General features: G+C 46.0%; 1 protein-coding gene across 3 annotated transcripts in view; it reads right to left on the reverse strand.

Annotated features, from left to right (window-relative positions):
* Window positions 1-1,602: 1,602 nt before the first annotated feature.
* The window catches only part of acox1 (acyl-CoA oxidase 1, palmitoyl), a 37,759-nt gene continuing 23,031 nt past the window's right edge, over window positions 1,603-16,330 (reverse strand). For 2 of the 3 annotated variants that reach the window (XR_014553551.1, XR_014553552.1), the window contains exons 11-16: window positions 13,837-13,942; window positions 13,480-13,623; window positions 7,160-7,366; window positions 6,785-6,907; window positions 3,742-3,821; window positions 1,603-2,477 (exon numbers count right to left, since the gene is read on the reverse strand). Coding sequence is in view for 1 of the 3 variants with exons in the window: in XM_083656056.1 (XP_083512182.1) it covers window positions 6,857-6,907; window positions 7,160-7,366; window positions 13,480-13,623; window positions 13,837-13,942 (508 nt within the window). In the remaining 2 variants the exon portion in view is untranslated. Of the gene's footprint in view, window positions 2,478-3,741; window positions 3,822-5,792; window positions 6,908-7,159; window positions 7,367-13,479; window positions 13,624-13,836; window positions 13,943-16,330 lie in introns of those variants that run through there. The other variant, XM_083656056.1, reaches the window with a different exon arrangement.

Genomic DNA, 16,330 nt, shown 5'->3' on the forward strand with positions numbered 1-16,330 from the left:
GAGGTGAACTGTTTAGAAATGTCTTCGATGGATTTTATAAAAAAAAAATGTAATTCCTGTGCCAGGATAACAGGGTCTCGGCACAAGCTGGTTGTAAATTTTTAATTCCAGGCCTTTGATATCCTTCTTGTATTGTCTCCCTGTTAATTTGTTTATGTTCTGCCATATTTTCTTACTATTCCCCGTTCACAATAATTTGAATCCAAAAGTTTGCTTTGGCCTTTCGCAGCTCCAGTGTCACTTTATTTCTGGCTGTTGTAAAGTTGTACCTGTCGATGCTTAATCCAGATTTAATGGATTTTTTTAAGTTGATTTTGTTGATGCATTTATGAAACTCAGTCCATCCAAGTTTGTGCACATCAGTCCATTTTCCTTTTTTCCGTAAAGCACTACTTAACTTATAGGCTATTATGCCACTTAACCCCCATTAGGAATGACCTAATTTGACTGTTCAGAGAATAGGTAGGCCTATGTCTAAAGGAATCTCATTTGCAATAGAACTGTGCCAGATATCTCCATAAAACTACTGGTTAGTGTTCAATAGCACTTGCTAGCACAACAGCATTTGTCCCTCTGAATCTTTCCTCTTGCCATATACTGTAGGCAACTCATGTACTCTCCCATCATTTGGGAACTGCTCAGATACACACAGGCTTTACAAAAAATATTCTGACATCAAACAGCAATAACATTCTGAAGCACTCAATAAAAAAATGCAGAATGCGATATATTGCAATACTCTAGTATACATAATGTACTAAACATTTTAACAGAGCTGAAAGTACAACTTGCTGTGTGCCACCCTTGTAGTGTAATAATATGTACATCACATTATATTGATAACACCAGCCGACATCCCTAAGCCCTCATGGGTCAAGGCAAGATGGAGGGACCAGTGGACGTCAGCCGAACCATCTAGGGTCCACCGCTACATCAAGGACCCCACGGACGTTCCTGGCCAGCACCTGCCCCGAAACCAATATGTCGACTCTCAACCGCCTGAGGACAGGCGTGGGGCGTTTCGGGGCAGACATGCTGAGGTGGGGCCTCGCGGACAGCGCCCAGTGTGAATGTGGGGACCCATCACAGACTGTGGAGCACATAATGAATAGCTGCCCAAAACACCGGCCACCAAACGGTGATCATGGCTTAATTGCCCTGGACGATGACACAGTGGTCTGGCTCGCCTCAACGGAGCTGAAAGTCTAAGAACAAACGCCAGAAGAAGAAAATAACAGTGGACAAATTGACTCAAAACTGTCATTCACAAATTTCATTCAAATGTATTATTATAACCGTATTTGCCCAAAAGGATTCAAAGTGCAACTGTATCACTGAAGACTAAAACAAAATTTAAGCGCAACTGAACAGAATGAAATAAAATAAAAGTGCAATAAGTATTGCACATTTGAAATGTATTTGTCACACTTGAACAATTTCTGGGGCAACTGGCCCACTTGAATTGACACCACCTATTTCAATCCCCAAGACACACACACAGAGACGGAGTAAACTTTATACATTTCCATTTATTAACATTTAGTTTAGGAATAAATCATTAACATACAAAATACTGTTTTCTGCAGATTAAATCAGCTCCCCTCTTCCCAGTAGCTTGTCCCACTAGATCAAACTGCCACAACCAATACCGTACTTGTTAGGCCAGTTTCATATTACACTCCATTCCAGAGGACACTGCAATTCAGCAAACATTTGGGCACACATGCATAAGATCAAGCTCATAATTTAACAACATGGGTAAAACCAAACCACACCACACAATTCAAGACCGTCTAAGAGATAGGCTAAAGCACGTCAAGCCAAATCATTTCACCCATCTGTTCAGGGGTCGAAGCACAGCACACCACTAGGCCGTAAAAGATTAGTTTAGTTAGTTAATACCTTGGGGAACCTATGGGTAATAAAATATAAATATATATATATAAAATATAATTATGCTGATTGCAGGAAACAGGAGACACCCTAGACAGGACAAAAAACATGAAAGGAATGAAAATACAAAAAATTCCAATATGGCCGACACTAGCCTACTGGCCCAAATTGGAAGAAAACACTAAAATTAGTCCCGTTACTTCTGGGTGCCTGATAAGGAGATTAATGGACAGTTAGTCTATTACAATGCTTCCAGCACTGCTTACCAGCCCCAGAGCTGTTGTGTGGCTTGTGCAGACGGCCATCAGGCCTCGAGGAGAAGGCTGGGAGCCCACAGCGTCCTGGCTGCGTTCAGCTGACTGCATGCATGCATGCATGCGCGCGCGCTGTCCCGGTCTCGCCAGGAGGGTCGGGCTCCAGAGGGGTCCGGAGTGGAGGAGGAGGCGGCGTCAATGCGTCCTGTGGAAGTGGCGTTGGTGAATGACGCTGTTCTTGCAGTGACGTTTTGGGACGCTTCAGTGGACATGAGGAAGATCAGCTGTTCATGTAGACGTCCTCAGGCTGGGAGTCCGGCCGTACTCGAACTGGGAGGAGAGAGGAGGGTGGAGTTAGTGACTCTCTACTTCAGGGTTCTTTTCTAGAGATCATTTTCCAGGACTGTCAGTGATGATCCATCAGTCTATCTATCTATCTATCTATCTATCTATCTATCTATCTATCTATCTTATTATCTATAAAAGGGAACATGTGGGCAATGTTTGTTGTTTCCTAGACTCAGCCCTCAGTCTTAATCCGTTTCACTCCTGTAAGACTGAGAATATTACTATTTAAATCTTTGCATAACGTTAGGTGGCGCTGTTGGAAACCTTGCATCGGAGAACCAATCATGAGTGTTGTGGGCGGGCCTGCTTTCTGGGCGCAGTGACGCTCATGCAGAACCAGTGTCTCGCAAAACATCGCAGCGTTTGCGGAGAAACATATTAATCACTTAGAAACAAACATAACCTGTTAATAGGACGTGTTTCATCCGGCCCCGGCGGCTAGAGGTCTTTTCCCCAGCGATAAGACAGACTCCCGAGGCTAACGTTACAGAGCCTGCTGATGACTCACAGTAGCAAGCGGACCACTTCCGGGTAGGAAACATTATTGTAAAATAAACAACAGCTATAAATTTTGTTTGGAGCATATCAGCTTCATGCTCTGTGTTAGGACTATGATAAATGGCATTGCCGCTACCAAATAAAATTATAATAATAAATGTAGGCGTGTCTGCTGCCGGCCGTTCTCGCCGGGCTCGGACAGACAGTTTCTGGCAGTGAAATTCCCAGACGTTTGGTGGCGCAGCTCACCAAACCTCTGGGAGCCGAGACTAGTTGTTTCCCTGTTTCAATTACCCCCATCACCGATGATGTCATAAGACTGTTGATGTCATCAGTGATGTCATCAGATGTGAAGTTGTGACATCATCAGTGATGCCATAAGAGCAATTGTGATGCCATCAGCGATGAAGTTGTGACATCATCAGTGATGTCATAAGAGCAGGTGAGCCCATACGGTGGGCGAGGCCGCGCAGTGGCTGAGCTGCGCATGCGAGCTGCAGGCCAGCTCGGCAGCCAGCAGCGTGGGCGAGGCCGCGCAGCGGGCGAGCCTTGGAATCGCGAGATTCCTAGTAGATTAATATGTTCCTCTCTGTGGAAATCTGATTTAAAAAATGTGCTATGCAAACACACCTACATGTAGCGATGGAATTTATACTTTTAGGATGGAATGTGTATTTGTGTAAACTTAATAAAAACTACTACAGTTACCAGTCCCCTATATTTACATTTGAAGGATAGCATAACTTACATTATTCAGAGGTCGTTGCTCGATGGCGTTTCTGATCTGGGCTCCTCAGTCAGACAGACAGATGACAGAAAAACCTAGATCTGCTCTCTCTCTCACACACACACACACACACACACACAATCAACAATCAAATTAGTATTGTAACAGACTGTTCAGTGTTGAACAGTCTGGCTATACTGTTGCAGCTAAGCTAAATGCACTAACACGGCTCCTCCGCACTTTAACGTCACAAATAAACAAAACTGTGAATAATCCCACCGCTGATACCAATGTAGCCGTGTATTCGGGTCCGCCTATTCACACTTTGTTAAGAAAATAAACGGTAGTCAGGCTGTAACGTTATAAAAGGCTTGACTTTATTATCCGAATACCACAGCAGGACCACAACAACCCTTGAGTGAACACTAAACAGAGCCTCACATACAAACGCAAATAGATCACAACACTGAACAGTCCGTTACAGTAGTGATGCCAAATAACCAGATGGATTTATGAATGGCTCTGATAATATGTCATAGCATTACGATAAGTGTATCGCGTAACGATCAGGCTAAGCTAGGCTTAACGTTAACGTGATACATAAAGCCCTGAACCGAGCTGGCTAGTGGCTCATTTAACGTCGTTAGGAAAGTTACATAAGGGATTTAAATGCATGTGTTTGCCACATAAGTGATTCGGCAATCGGCATTGCTCTTGTTAGTTTAACAAAACTAATGAAAAGAACGTGAGCTTGTAGCTAACAACAGGAATGCCTCATGAGAGTATACCGCTAGCTAACAAAATGCCACCGGCGGCCCGACTGTAATAAACGAACATTAATGTCTGGCCTCATGCATTTGCTGGTTGAACCATCGATCGACAGTATAATTTATCAACACATTATGCCATGGATGGTAACATTGCCCAGCGCATTCAGCTTGATAAAGCATGCCAACTAATAGCTATGCTAACCTAGAAAGAGAAAGATCTCTTTCTAGGTTAGCATAGCTAGCCGAAAGACAGTTCCAATCGGAGGTAGCAAGCTAATGTTTACGACTAGTTAGCTAACAATAGCTAACGTTAAAGCTAGCAATTGTAACGTTAGTGAACAGGAATGCCACGATGAAACATAAAATAAACACTCAAAATACCGACTAACTAACATTAATCGCTGGTCTTGCGTTAGCCAGTATCGACAGTAAATACCATTGACAGTAAAACACATTGATAACCTGATAGCGTTAAACCGGGTGTCCTGTTTCAACCAGGCTATAGAGCTAGTCATACTATAGCGATTAAAAACCACATCTACCAAATGTCTAAACACTAATAACGTGACTATAAACAAATGTAACGATACCTGCTAACATGAACTGTTTGCGTGTTGGTAGAAAAAACCTTCTTCTTCTTCTTTTTTGGAGTTTGATGGCGGTTGGCAAACATATGTATGTGCATTACCGCCACCTACTGGAGTTTAGAAAACCGCCCACACGGGACAGCCTAAAACTAAAACAAATGCACCCAGAAACCACCCAGGGATATTTGATTGGTCAACATTATACTGGCTTTCTATTGGTTTATCTTTTTGATACTGATGTTTCGCTCTAAATCCAAGAGCAAAGAGAAAATCCAAGAGGAGAAATTCCAAGAGAGAGCACACTCAATTTGAATGGGAGCATAGACTGAGAGCACAAGCAGACAAAATCGAAGTCCGAGGACATGATATTTGAATGTGAGTGCATGAAATCTGTCCATAAAGAAAAGTTTTGAGCGCGAGCGTAAAGTTTTGAGCGCGAGTGTAAAGTTTTGAGCGCGAGCGTATAGTTTGAGGACAAGCAGAGTAAATCTGAGCACACGCAGGGGCTTTTTGAGTCCAAGGGTCGAAAATATGAACGTGAAATTGATAAATAATGCTCTCAAATTTCTTGAACACCCTCTTGAATATAGATTCTATTATAATTCCATAGGTCCGCTGCTTTGGCCCCACTCCGGAGAAGGTCCATCTCAGGTGCGGCTCGGCACAGATCGGCGTGTTAAAAATGGTAAAGCAAACGCAAATCAGCACGGCCAAAAGTGACAATGGAAAAAGGGTAAGAGTCTCTCACTCAAAGCTTGCAAACAAACACTCCAGCGCAACCATTCATTGGTCACTGCTAAACACAGAGCCATCATCGGTGGATGAGTTCCCCCCCCCCCACACACACACACAGATGTGTGAAGCGCTTCGGGTGCCTTGAAAAGCGCTATATTTATAAATGCAATCTATTATTATTATTATTATCATATTATTATTATCATACATGATGATAAATCCTGGGATTGAACCAATTTTCTCAACGATTGAGAAATGTTACAAACACATCATCCCCAAAGAAGTGCTTCATTATGTATACAGTCTTTGAATGCCCCAAAATCATCAGACCCTCTCACATGCTTCGTCCGTCAACGGTCCTCTCAGCTCAGTCTCTCTGCATGGAGTACAATAAAGCATGACACACTCAAACCTACACTGATCATTGTTAAGCAGATTAGTCCTTTAGGGTGATTTATTTCATAACAACATGAGTGAGAGAGAGAAAAGGCAGATCTCCGTTTCCCCTTCAAATGGCAGGTTTGGCACGAGGCTGACACTGCCAGATACACAGGCAACATTTTGACGCAATGTGGGTGAGTGATTTTGTTTTTTCAATTTTTCATTGGGGGGAGGTGGGACAGTTAGACAGGAGGAGGAGTCAAGAAATACTGAGAAAAGTTCAAATTAGTAGGGGCGTCTCTTGTGGCTCACCTGGCCGACCCGGGTTTGAATCCGACCCGTGGTCCTTTGCCAGGTCATCCCCTCTCTCTCTCTCCCCACCCTTCCTGTCTGCCTACTGTGTCCTATCAATTAAAGACAAAAACGCCCAAATAATAATCTAAAAAAAAGATATATATTATTAGATATCTCTTTCAGTCCTCCTGGTTTCTATTCCTCCCAAACTATTTTTGCTTTTCAGGTGCTTGTTAACTCTTGAACCGGTTCTTTCTCCGGCCCATTCGGTTTACATTGGTCCAAACTGTTGCCCACCTAGCCCAGTGAGCACCCAGGGTCACCTCGGCCACAGCGAGAGGAGGTTGAGGAGAGCAAGGCGAAGAAAGCTCACAGTTTGGACTGTAGAGGCTTCAGGTACTTGTGGTAGGACTCGTGCACCTGGGGGAGGGAAGAAGAGTGGGGGATCAAGTGTTAACGCTAAAACGAATGAAAGCTTAGACAATTTAGTATTCTTTCATTTCCTGTATCTTCTTCTGTGACAAATGTACCTGATGATGCGGTACACCCCAACCACCTGGTAATCTGCCACCACCATCATGCAGCCCAGGTGGTACTCAGCCACCACCAATCATGCAGCCCAGGTGGTACTCAGCCACAACCATCATGTAGCCCAGGTGGACCCTGACCTACCTCAGTGCGGTTGAGGGGGGATTGGCGGGCCCACTCGAACATGTTCTCGTAGACGTTCCCGTCGTATCGGCCCAGGACCGACTGCAGCATGGCGTCGTTGAAGTTGAAGGCGTCCACCAGCGCCACGGCGTTGGGCCTCAGCTGAGACAGCAGCTCCTTGATACGGACGGAGGCCTGCAGCACCTGGGGCACACTCAGCAGACCGGCCTTGGGGAAGACGAGAGAGACGCGGATCAGAAATTGACGCTGGGACACTCGGGCAGAGAGAAAGTGAAACGAGAGGCGTTGGGTGTGCTGGGGCGTCTGGGTGGTGTAGACTCTACGAGGTCAAAGCACTCTTCAGATGTTCCTACAGACACAATTGGCCATGTCTGCGGATGGGAAGCCGGTGGGATATGAATTGAGTCCTGGTTGCTGCACTAGCGCCTCCTCTCGTCGGTCGGCGTGCCTGTTCGGGGGAGGGGAACTGAGGGGAATAGCATGATCCTCCCATGCCAGTGAAACTCCTTGCTGTCAGGTAAAAAGCAGCTGGCGACTGCACATGTATCGGAGGAAACGTGTGCTAGTCTACAACTCTCACCAGATCGGCAGAGGGGGTGGAGCCACGACCGGGAAAGCAGGGGGAATTGGTCAAGTACAATTGGGGAGAAAATGGGAGAAAAATATGGGGGGGAAAAGGCATTAGGTTTGCCTTAAGTCCAAAAAATAAAATAAAAAATAAAATAAAATAAATAACCCACACATATACAGATCCTTAGAAGTCGAAAAAAACACATTTTTCAAGTTCAGTATTGAGATTTTGACTGTATTTCTCCAAAATGGCACCGTGAAAATGGCTAATTTCATGAGAGTGTATACCCAGGGGTGTATTGTACACAACTATGTCAGTCATGGTGTGGGATTATGGAGTTATGCGATTGTACAGTACTTAGAAAGTCGAAAAAAACACATTTTTCAAGTTCAGTATTGAGATTTTGACTGTATTTCTCCAAAATGGCACCGTGAAAATGGCTAATTTCATGAGAGTGTATACCCAGGGGTGTAGTGTACACAACCATGTCAGTCATGGTGTGGGATTATGGAGTTATGCGATTGTACAGTACTTAGAAGTAGAAAAAAAAACATTTTTCAAGTTCAGTATTGAGATTTTGACTGTATTTCTCCAAAATGGCACGGTGAAAATTGTTAATTTCATGAGAGTGTATACCCAGGGGTGTAGTGTACACAACCATGTCAGTCATGGTGTGGGATTATGGACTTATGCGATTGTACAGTACTTAGAAAGTAAAAAAAACACATTTTTCAAGTTCAGTATTGAGATTTTGACTGTATTTCTCCAAAATGGCACCGTGAAAATGGCTAATTTCATGAGAGTATATACCCAGGGGTGTAGTGTACACAACCATGTCAGTCATGGTGTGGGATTATGGAGTTAGGCGATTGTACAGTACTTAGAAAGTCGAAAAAAACACATTTTTCAAGTTCAGTATTGAGATTTTGACTGTATTTCTCCAAAATGGCACCGTGAAAATGGCTAATTTCATGAGAGTGTATACCCAGGGGTGTAGTGTACACAACCATGTCAGTCATGGTGTGGGATTATGGAGTTATGCGATTGTACAGTACTTAGAAGTAGAAAAAAAAAACATTTTTCAAGTTCAGTATTGAGATTTTGACTGTATTTCTCCAAAATGGCACGGTGAAAATTGTTAATTTCATGAGAGTGTATACCCAGGGGTGTAGTGTACACAACCATGTCAGTCATGGTGTGGGATTATGGAGTTATGCGATTGTACAGTACTTAGAAAGTAAAAAAAACACATTTTTCAAGTTCAGTATTGAGATTTTGACTGTATTTCTCCAAAATGGCACCGTGAAAATGGCTAATTTCATGAGAGTGTATACCCAGGGGTGTAGTGTACACAACCATGTCAGTCATGGTGTGGGATTATGGAGTTATGCGATTGTACAGTACTTAGAAGTCGAAAAAAAAACATTTTTCAAGTTCAGTATTGAGATTTTGACTGTATTTCTCCAAAATGGCACGGTGAAAATTGTTAATTTCATGAGAGTGTATACCCAGGGGTGTAGTGTACACAACCATGTCAGTCATGGTGTGGGATTATGGAGTTATGCGATTGTACAGTATTTAGAAAGTAAAAAAAACACATTTTTCAAGTTCAGTATTGAGATTTTGACTGTATTTCTCCAAAATGGCACCGTGAAAATGGCTAATTTCATGAGAGTGTATACCCAGGGGTGTAGTGTACACAACTATGTCAGTCATGGTGTGGGATTATGGAGTTATGCGATTGTACAGTACTTAGAAAGTCGAAAAAAACACCAAATCTGTGTGGTCTAGACGGGAGTCGAATCGTGCTTTTATTTTGAAAAACCAGTCCCGGAAATACCAGTTTTCCCCCATCTTGTTGAGAGCATCAACATGATAGTACCAAGCGAAACTCCTGCTACGATCGTTCAATAAGGTAGGACTTTTGTGACATATTCAACAGTCATTCAATACACTGTTTGTTGTAATGTCGATCTAGTGTGGTAAAGTCAATGTGAGAAAGGATCGCTGAATTGTGACACTCGACTTTTTAGCCCGCTCCGAACACCGGTGAAGCAGCAGTACCGTTACAGCACGAATAGACACGCATCAAAAACCAAGTGGCGGCTGGCTTGAATGGCGTTGCATTCTTAGAGATTGCCGTTTGCTTTTATTTGGTATGTTACATACAATTGGCTAAATTATTAGTTAATTCAGAGTTAGATGATATTGGAGCAGCGCAGCCATTTTTTATTTTATTTTATTATTATTTTTAGCCGGAAGTCGTAGGACGGCCACAGAACTGGGTCAAATGGGCGTGGCTACATAAGGTGAATAAAAGGCAACCGCTGACCGGGGTGGGTGGGGGGAACCAGAGGAGAGGGGGAGAGAAGAGGAGTGGAGAGGGGAGAGGAGGAGGGGAGGGGGGGAGAGAAGAGGAGAGGGGGAGGATGGGAGAGGAGGAGGGGAGAAGAGGAGGGGAGGAGGGGAGAAGAGGAGAGGAGGGGAGAGGGGGAGAGGGGGAGGAGACGGATAGTGCAGTAACAGTCAGCAGCTATGATAGCACAGCCAGTCGGGGGGAGGAAGTCCATATATGGTCCATCCGGTCATGGGGCACAGGACATTACGTCATCACAGGATAACAGCCAATCGGCTGGCTCAGATCTGTTCAAATCTGAGCCAGCCAATCGCGTTGTCCTGGCTGTTTGGGACGTGTATAAAAGGCAACCGCTGACCGGGGTGGGTGGGGGGAACCAGAGGAGAGGGGGAGAGAAGAGGAGGAGGAGAGGGGAGAGGAGGAGGGGAGAGAAGAGGGGGAGAGAAGAGGAGAGGAGAGGGGGAGGGGGAGAGAAGAGGAGGAGGAGAGGGGAGAGGAGGAGGGGAGAGAAGAGGGGGAGAGAAGAGGAGAGGAGAGGGGGAGGATGGGAGAGGAGGGGAGAGGAGAAGAGAGAGGGGGAGAAGAGGAGGGGAGGGGGGGAGAAGAGAGGAGGGGAGAAGAGGAGAGGAGGGGAGAGGGGGAGAGGAGAGGGGGAGAGGAGAGGGGGAGGAGAGGGGAGAGGAGGAGGGGAGAGAAGAGGGGGAGAGAAGAGGAGAGGAGAGGGGAGAGGAGGAGGGGAGGGGGGGGAGAAGAGGAGAGGAGAGGGGGAGGATGGGAGAGGAGGGGAGAGGAGAAGAGAGAGGGGGAGAAGAGGAGGGGAGGGGGGGAGAAGAGAGGAGGGGAGAAGAGGAGAGGAGGGGAGAGGGGGAGAGGAGAGGGGGAGAGGAGGGGGGAGGAGATGGATAGTGCAGCAACAGTCAGCAGCTATGATAGCACAGCCAGTCGGGGGGAGGAAGTCCATATATGGTCCATCTGGTCATGGGGCACAGGACATTACGTCATCACAGGATAACAGCCAATCGGCTGGCTCAGATCTGTTCAAATCTGAGCCAGCCAATCGCGTTGTCCTGGCTGTTTGGGACGTGTATAAAAGGCAACCGCTGACCGGGGTGGGTGGGGGGAACCAGAGGAGAGGGGGAGAGAAGAGGAGTGGAGAGGGGAGAGGAGGAGGGGAGGGGGGGAGAGAAGAGGAGAGGGGGAGGATGGGAGAGGAGGGGGGGAGAAGAGGAGGGGAGGAGGGGAGGAGAGGAGGGGAGAGGGGGAGAGGGGGAGGAGACGGATAGTGCAGTAACAGTCAGCAGCTATGATAGCACAGCCAGTCGGGGGGAGGAAGTCCATATATGGTCCATCCGGTCATGGGGCACAGGACATTACGTCATCACAGGATAACAGCCAATCGGCTGGCTCAGATCTGTTCAAATCTGAGCCAGCCAATCGCGTTGTCCTGGCTGTTTGGGACGTGTATAAAAGGCAACCGCTGACCGGGGTGGGTGGGGGGAACCAGAGGAGAGGGGGAGAGAAGAGGAGTGTTACAGTCTGTAACACTGTAACACTGTAACAGTCTGTAACACTGTAACAGTCTGTAACAGTCTGTAACACTGTAACAGTCTGTAACAGTCTGTAACACTGTAACAGGGTTGAGCAGCTGCTTTTTTTTAAATATGGAAACGGTCAGTGAGGCCGCCAGGCTGCACAGTATGGAGATCCTGCCAAGCTGCCCAGACTCTGGAGCAGAACCCAGCTGACTGGCATACACCTCGTGATGAAGCCATATCTGTCTCCTCCAGTGGAGCTGCTCAGTGGCCAGCAGATCAGACTGTGGTTGTACTGGTCAGCTTCCAGGTTTGAGTGTGTGTGTGAGTGTGTGTGTGTGTGTGTGTGTGTGTGTGTGTGTGTGTGTGTGTGTGTGTGTGTGTGTGTGTGTGTGTGTGTGTGTGTGTGTGTGTGGAAATGCCTCGGATCAACATGGTTCTCCATCAATACATTTACTCACAGCTCTGAATGAGCACTGCTCTTTGCACATCTACATTGCCTTCTAACTCATGCCATCTGTATGTACCAGTCAAGTGTGTCTGGTGAATATTATATTATATATTATATATAACTATTGTACAAGCTGAGTAGTTATCCTAGAAGCCTTCAAATAGAGTTCACTCACTTACAAATACATTTGTTTTTGGCTGGACCGCAATAGCGGGGCCAGGCTTCTAAACAGTGACTGACTGACTGAGTGAGTGATGAAGTTACACCATTGGTCGGCCTGGAAAACAGACCCTCCCCTCCCCCCCCCCCCCCAATACACAGCTGACTTATCTGACATAGATGTTGTCCTGCGCCGTACAAAAACAACTCAGCGTTAGCTCTGCATTGAAGGACTCTAGTTTCAGAGCAAAGGCCATCATGCATCATGTGTCCCCACGTGTTTGTGCAGAGTAAACCTGCTCTGTTGACTCTTCTGCCGCTGCCCCATAAACCTTAACGTTAGGTCATGTCATCATCAGTTACAATATTCATGTTGGGTTACCGTATTTAAAGTCGAGCTGAACCCCCAATTCTTTTTATTATTATTTTAGTTCAAATACCTGGATATTCAGTGTACCTATTTAATAATGTACGCCAAAACAAATCACAAAAATCTGATTTCTTTAGTTTTTCACACTTTTTCACATCAAAAGTTCATTTTTCAAGATTTCATTCATAACAGTAATCTACAGTTTGCTGACGTCACATATAGTAGTACTATCAAATTTCTACCCCATTTCAACCAATCATATCACGACATGGCAGCTGTCAATCAATCTTCATTTCAGGAGAATTTTCTCCTCCAAATTAAAAAGAGAAAATGGCGCCTAGTGTCTGTAACCTGGCAGAATTTCCAGCCCATAAACTAACTAACTTGGCCAATTGTATGTAACATACAAAATAAAGCCAACAGTAATGTCTAAGAATGCAAAGACATGTAACTGGCTCGTTAAATTCGCGTTCCAGGATAATGTTAACTGAGGGGTCGCCCCTCGGAGATTCCAGGCGGGCAGGCAGCACTCATGCGTCGGATTGTCTGCTCCGCTCCACACAGAAGCAGCTGGCTGCCTGGTACTCTGCGGATCCCTCTCACCAAAGCCAGTCCCCAGAATTGTCAAATCAAATCATCGACATGCTATTATGGTCCGCCTCTCAACCCTGTCATCTCAGACAAGATTTGTTTTCAGACTCTGAAACGTCTCCGACCCTCGCGCTACTTCCGTTCCATTGGGTTCATTTCGTATTTAAGAGACTTTGCTGGAATTTTTTTGAAACCGGTGACAGTGTTGTAATGCATTGAATTGAACACAAGTGCTGTGGATCTGGACAGGATATGTGCGGTTTGTTTTCATTTCATATCATGCCTCTTACCTGTAGGAAGTGTCCAGAGTTCTGTGCGATGCCCTGCAGGGCGTAGAGCAGAGCCAGGCTGGACAGCACAGAGTGCACCGCTGTGTCGCCCATCTCAGCCAGCTTGGCGGTGAACAGCTTCACCACGACGTAGTGACAGTGGGCCTGGAGACCAGGAGCAGCGGGGGAAAGGGACCAGAGAGAGAAAGGAAGCGAGTGAGACAGCAACTCCTTTGCTAGTTGAAGAGAGCCCAGATTTATTCCAGTAGCATCTTATACCAGTCTAACTTTACTGGAGTCGGAGGTGGACAGCGACCGAGCAACTGAGCAGAAGATGATCTACTACTACTAAGGTGATCTCTGACTTGTTGAACTTACATCTGATGCTTTGACCAGGTCGATGGCACTGTAGTTCCAGGCGTCCTCCTGGCTCTTCCTGTGCTGCAACTCCTGCTGGATGCTCTTAGCTGCCAGCTCTACCAGTCTACACAGACACACACACAGAAGACACAGACACACACAAGCCCTGTTATCCATTACATTATATTACATATTTAGCAGACGCTTTTATCCAAAGCCACTTACAATATCACAATTTGTCAACAGCAGGAAACAACTATGCAACACAATCAATGATAGCTACGATATTTTGATAGACTAGCACCATGTAGGAAGTAGTTAGAGAAGGAATAAGTAACATGTATTCAAAGGCGTTATTAGTCAAAATGACCGCATTGAAAAGATAACACACTCATAACACACTCATACCTGCTAGCTTAACCAAGGTGCACACAAACCTATCATCATCTTTGAATTTGTGCTTTCAGGCTATATCGCTTTACTTAAGAACACAATAGCAACTATTGGTCACCCTTCAAATCTGTAAGTGCTCTTAGGCACTGACAAATGACAAATATGTAATTTCATTGAATCTAGATTTTCTGAAGGAGACATTGCAGGAATAATAAACAAACGCTGAGGCCTGAGGGCACAGGAGAAATGATCACAACCACACACTCACTCGCCTTTCATCTCCCTGGTGTCCCGACTTAGCAGGCTACATAATGTTACAGCCCACCAGACTGGCTTAGCCCCTAAACTGACTTAGCAGGCTACATAATGTTACAGCCCACCAGACTGGCTTAGCCCCTAAACTGACTTAGCAGGCTACATAATGTTACAGCCCACCAGACTGGCTTAGCCCCTAAACTGACTTAGCAGGCTACATAATGTTACAGCCCACCAGACTGGCTTAGCCCCTAAACTGACTTAGCAGGCTACATAATGTTACAGCCCACCAGACTGGCTTAGCCCCTAAACTGACTTAGCAGGCTACATAATGTTACAGCCCACCAGACTGGCTTAGCCCCTAAACTGACTTAGCAGGCTACATAATGTTACAGCCCACCAGACTGGCTTAGCCCCTAAACTGACTTAGCAGGCTACATAATGTTACAGCCCACCAGACTGGCTTAGCCCCTAAACTGACTTAGCAGGCTACATAATGTTACAGCCCACCAGACTGGCTTAGCCCCTAAACTGACTTAGCAGGCTACATAATGTTACAGCCCACCAGACTGGCTTAGCCCCTAAACTGACTTAGCAGGCTACATAATGTTACAGCCCACCAGACTGGCTTAGCCCCTAAACTGACTTAGCAGGCTACATAATGTTACAGCCCACCAGACTGGCTTAGCCCCTAAACTGACTTAGCAGGCTACATAATGTTACAGCCCACCAGACTGGCTTAGCCCCTAAACTGACTTAGCAGGCTACATAATGTTACAGCCCAGCCCACCAGACTGGCTTAGCCCCTAAACTGACTTAGCAGGCTACATAATGTTACAGCCCACCAGACTGGCTTAGCCCCTAAACTGACTGTCCGTGCTCCCAAACTGATTGAGCCTTTTGTAGACTAAGCTCTGACAGTATGCAGGGATGTGATCAGGACAGCATCAAACAAGCACAAATTCACAATAGCTGCGTCCATATATGCAGATTTCCGAAAATGCAGGACGGCAGGGGCAGCCCACCCAATTGGCATGAGAGCACAAACACACACATTTGACCTGCATGTCAAATTTCAGCCTCGTATGGTGAAAAGCTACGCCCGCTAAAGGGTAGTGATTGGTGAACCTTTTGTGGAGCGACCGGCCGACCTGGTCGGAGCTAAAAAGTCTGAATCTAAGTAGGATGAAGGCAGAGAAATAGCGGACAGTGGAGTACAGCAGATTCACCCTGGACAACATCAGATCAGACTGGAATGGAGGCCATACAAACCGTAGTTTGAGAAAAAGCAAGCCTAAAAAGATCATTTTTAAAGTGTTTTAAAAGGAGGAGGATACCGAGTTGGCAGGTTGCTTCAGAGCCTTGGGGTCTTGTGGAGGAAGCTGATCACTCTCTATGCTAAGACAGACAACCAACCTCTTCTTCATTCACTCGTTCCTCGGTTGTTGTTTACGTGACAGTCCACAGCGTGCAGACCTCCACCACCGCACAAACCTAACCACACCGCGTGTCAACATGAGTTCATGTACCCGTGACACTGTGGGCACTGTGGTTGTGTTCCCCCCCATATCTTCAGTGCCTACTGCCCAGGTGGGGTATCTCGTCGTAAGGGCCTTTCTCTCTGTGTGGAGTTTTGCATGTTCTCCCCGTACCCCCCAGGGGGTTCCTCCGTATATAACCCCCCCACTAAAAACATGCAAAAGATCAGATCGTCATCGTCATCCGACCAGTGACGACAACATCCGAAGTTGGTCCCCGGGCGCTGTACGAGAAAGCGACCGCTGCTCCTGGCCTGCCCCCCGGAGGAAAGGACATGCCTGGATGGGTTAAATGCAGAGGACACTTTTCACCGGCCACCGTCAGC

This window comes from Poromitra crassiceps (genome assembly GCF_964638095.1).
Source record: "Poromitra crassiceps genome assembly, chromosome: 19".
Classification (NCBI taxonomy): domain Eukaryota; kingdom Metazoa; phylum Chordata; class Actinopteri; order Beryciformes; family Melamphaidae; genus Poromitra; species Poromitra crassiceps.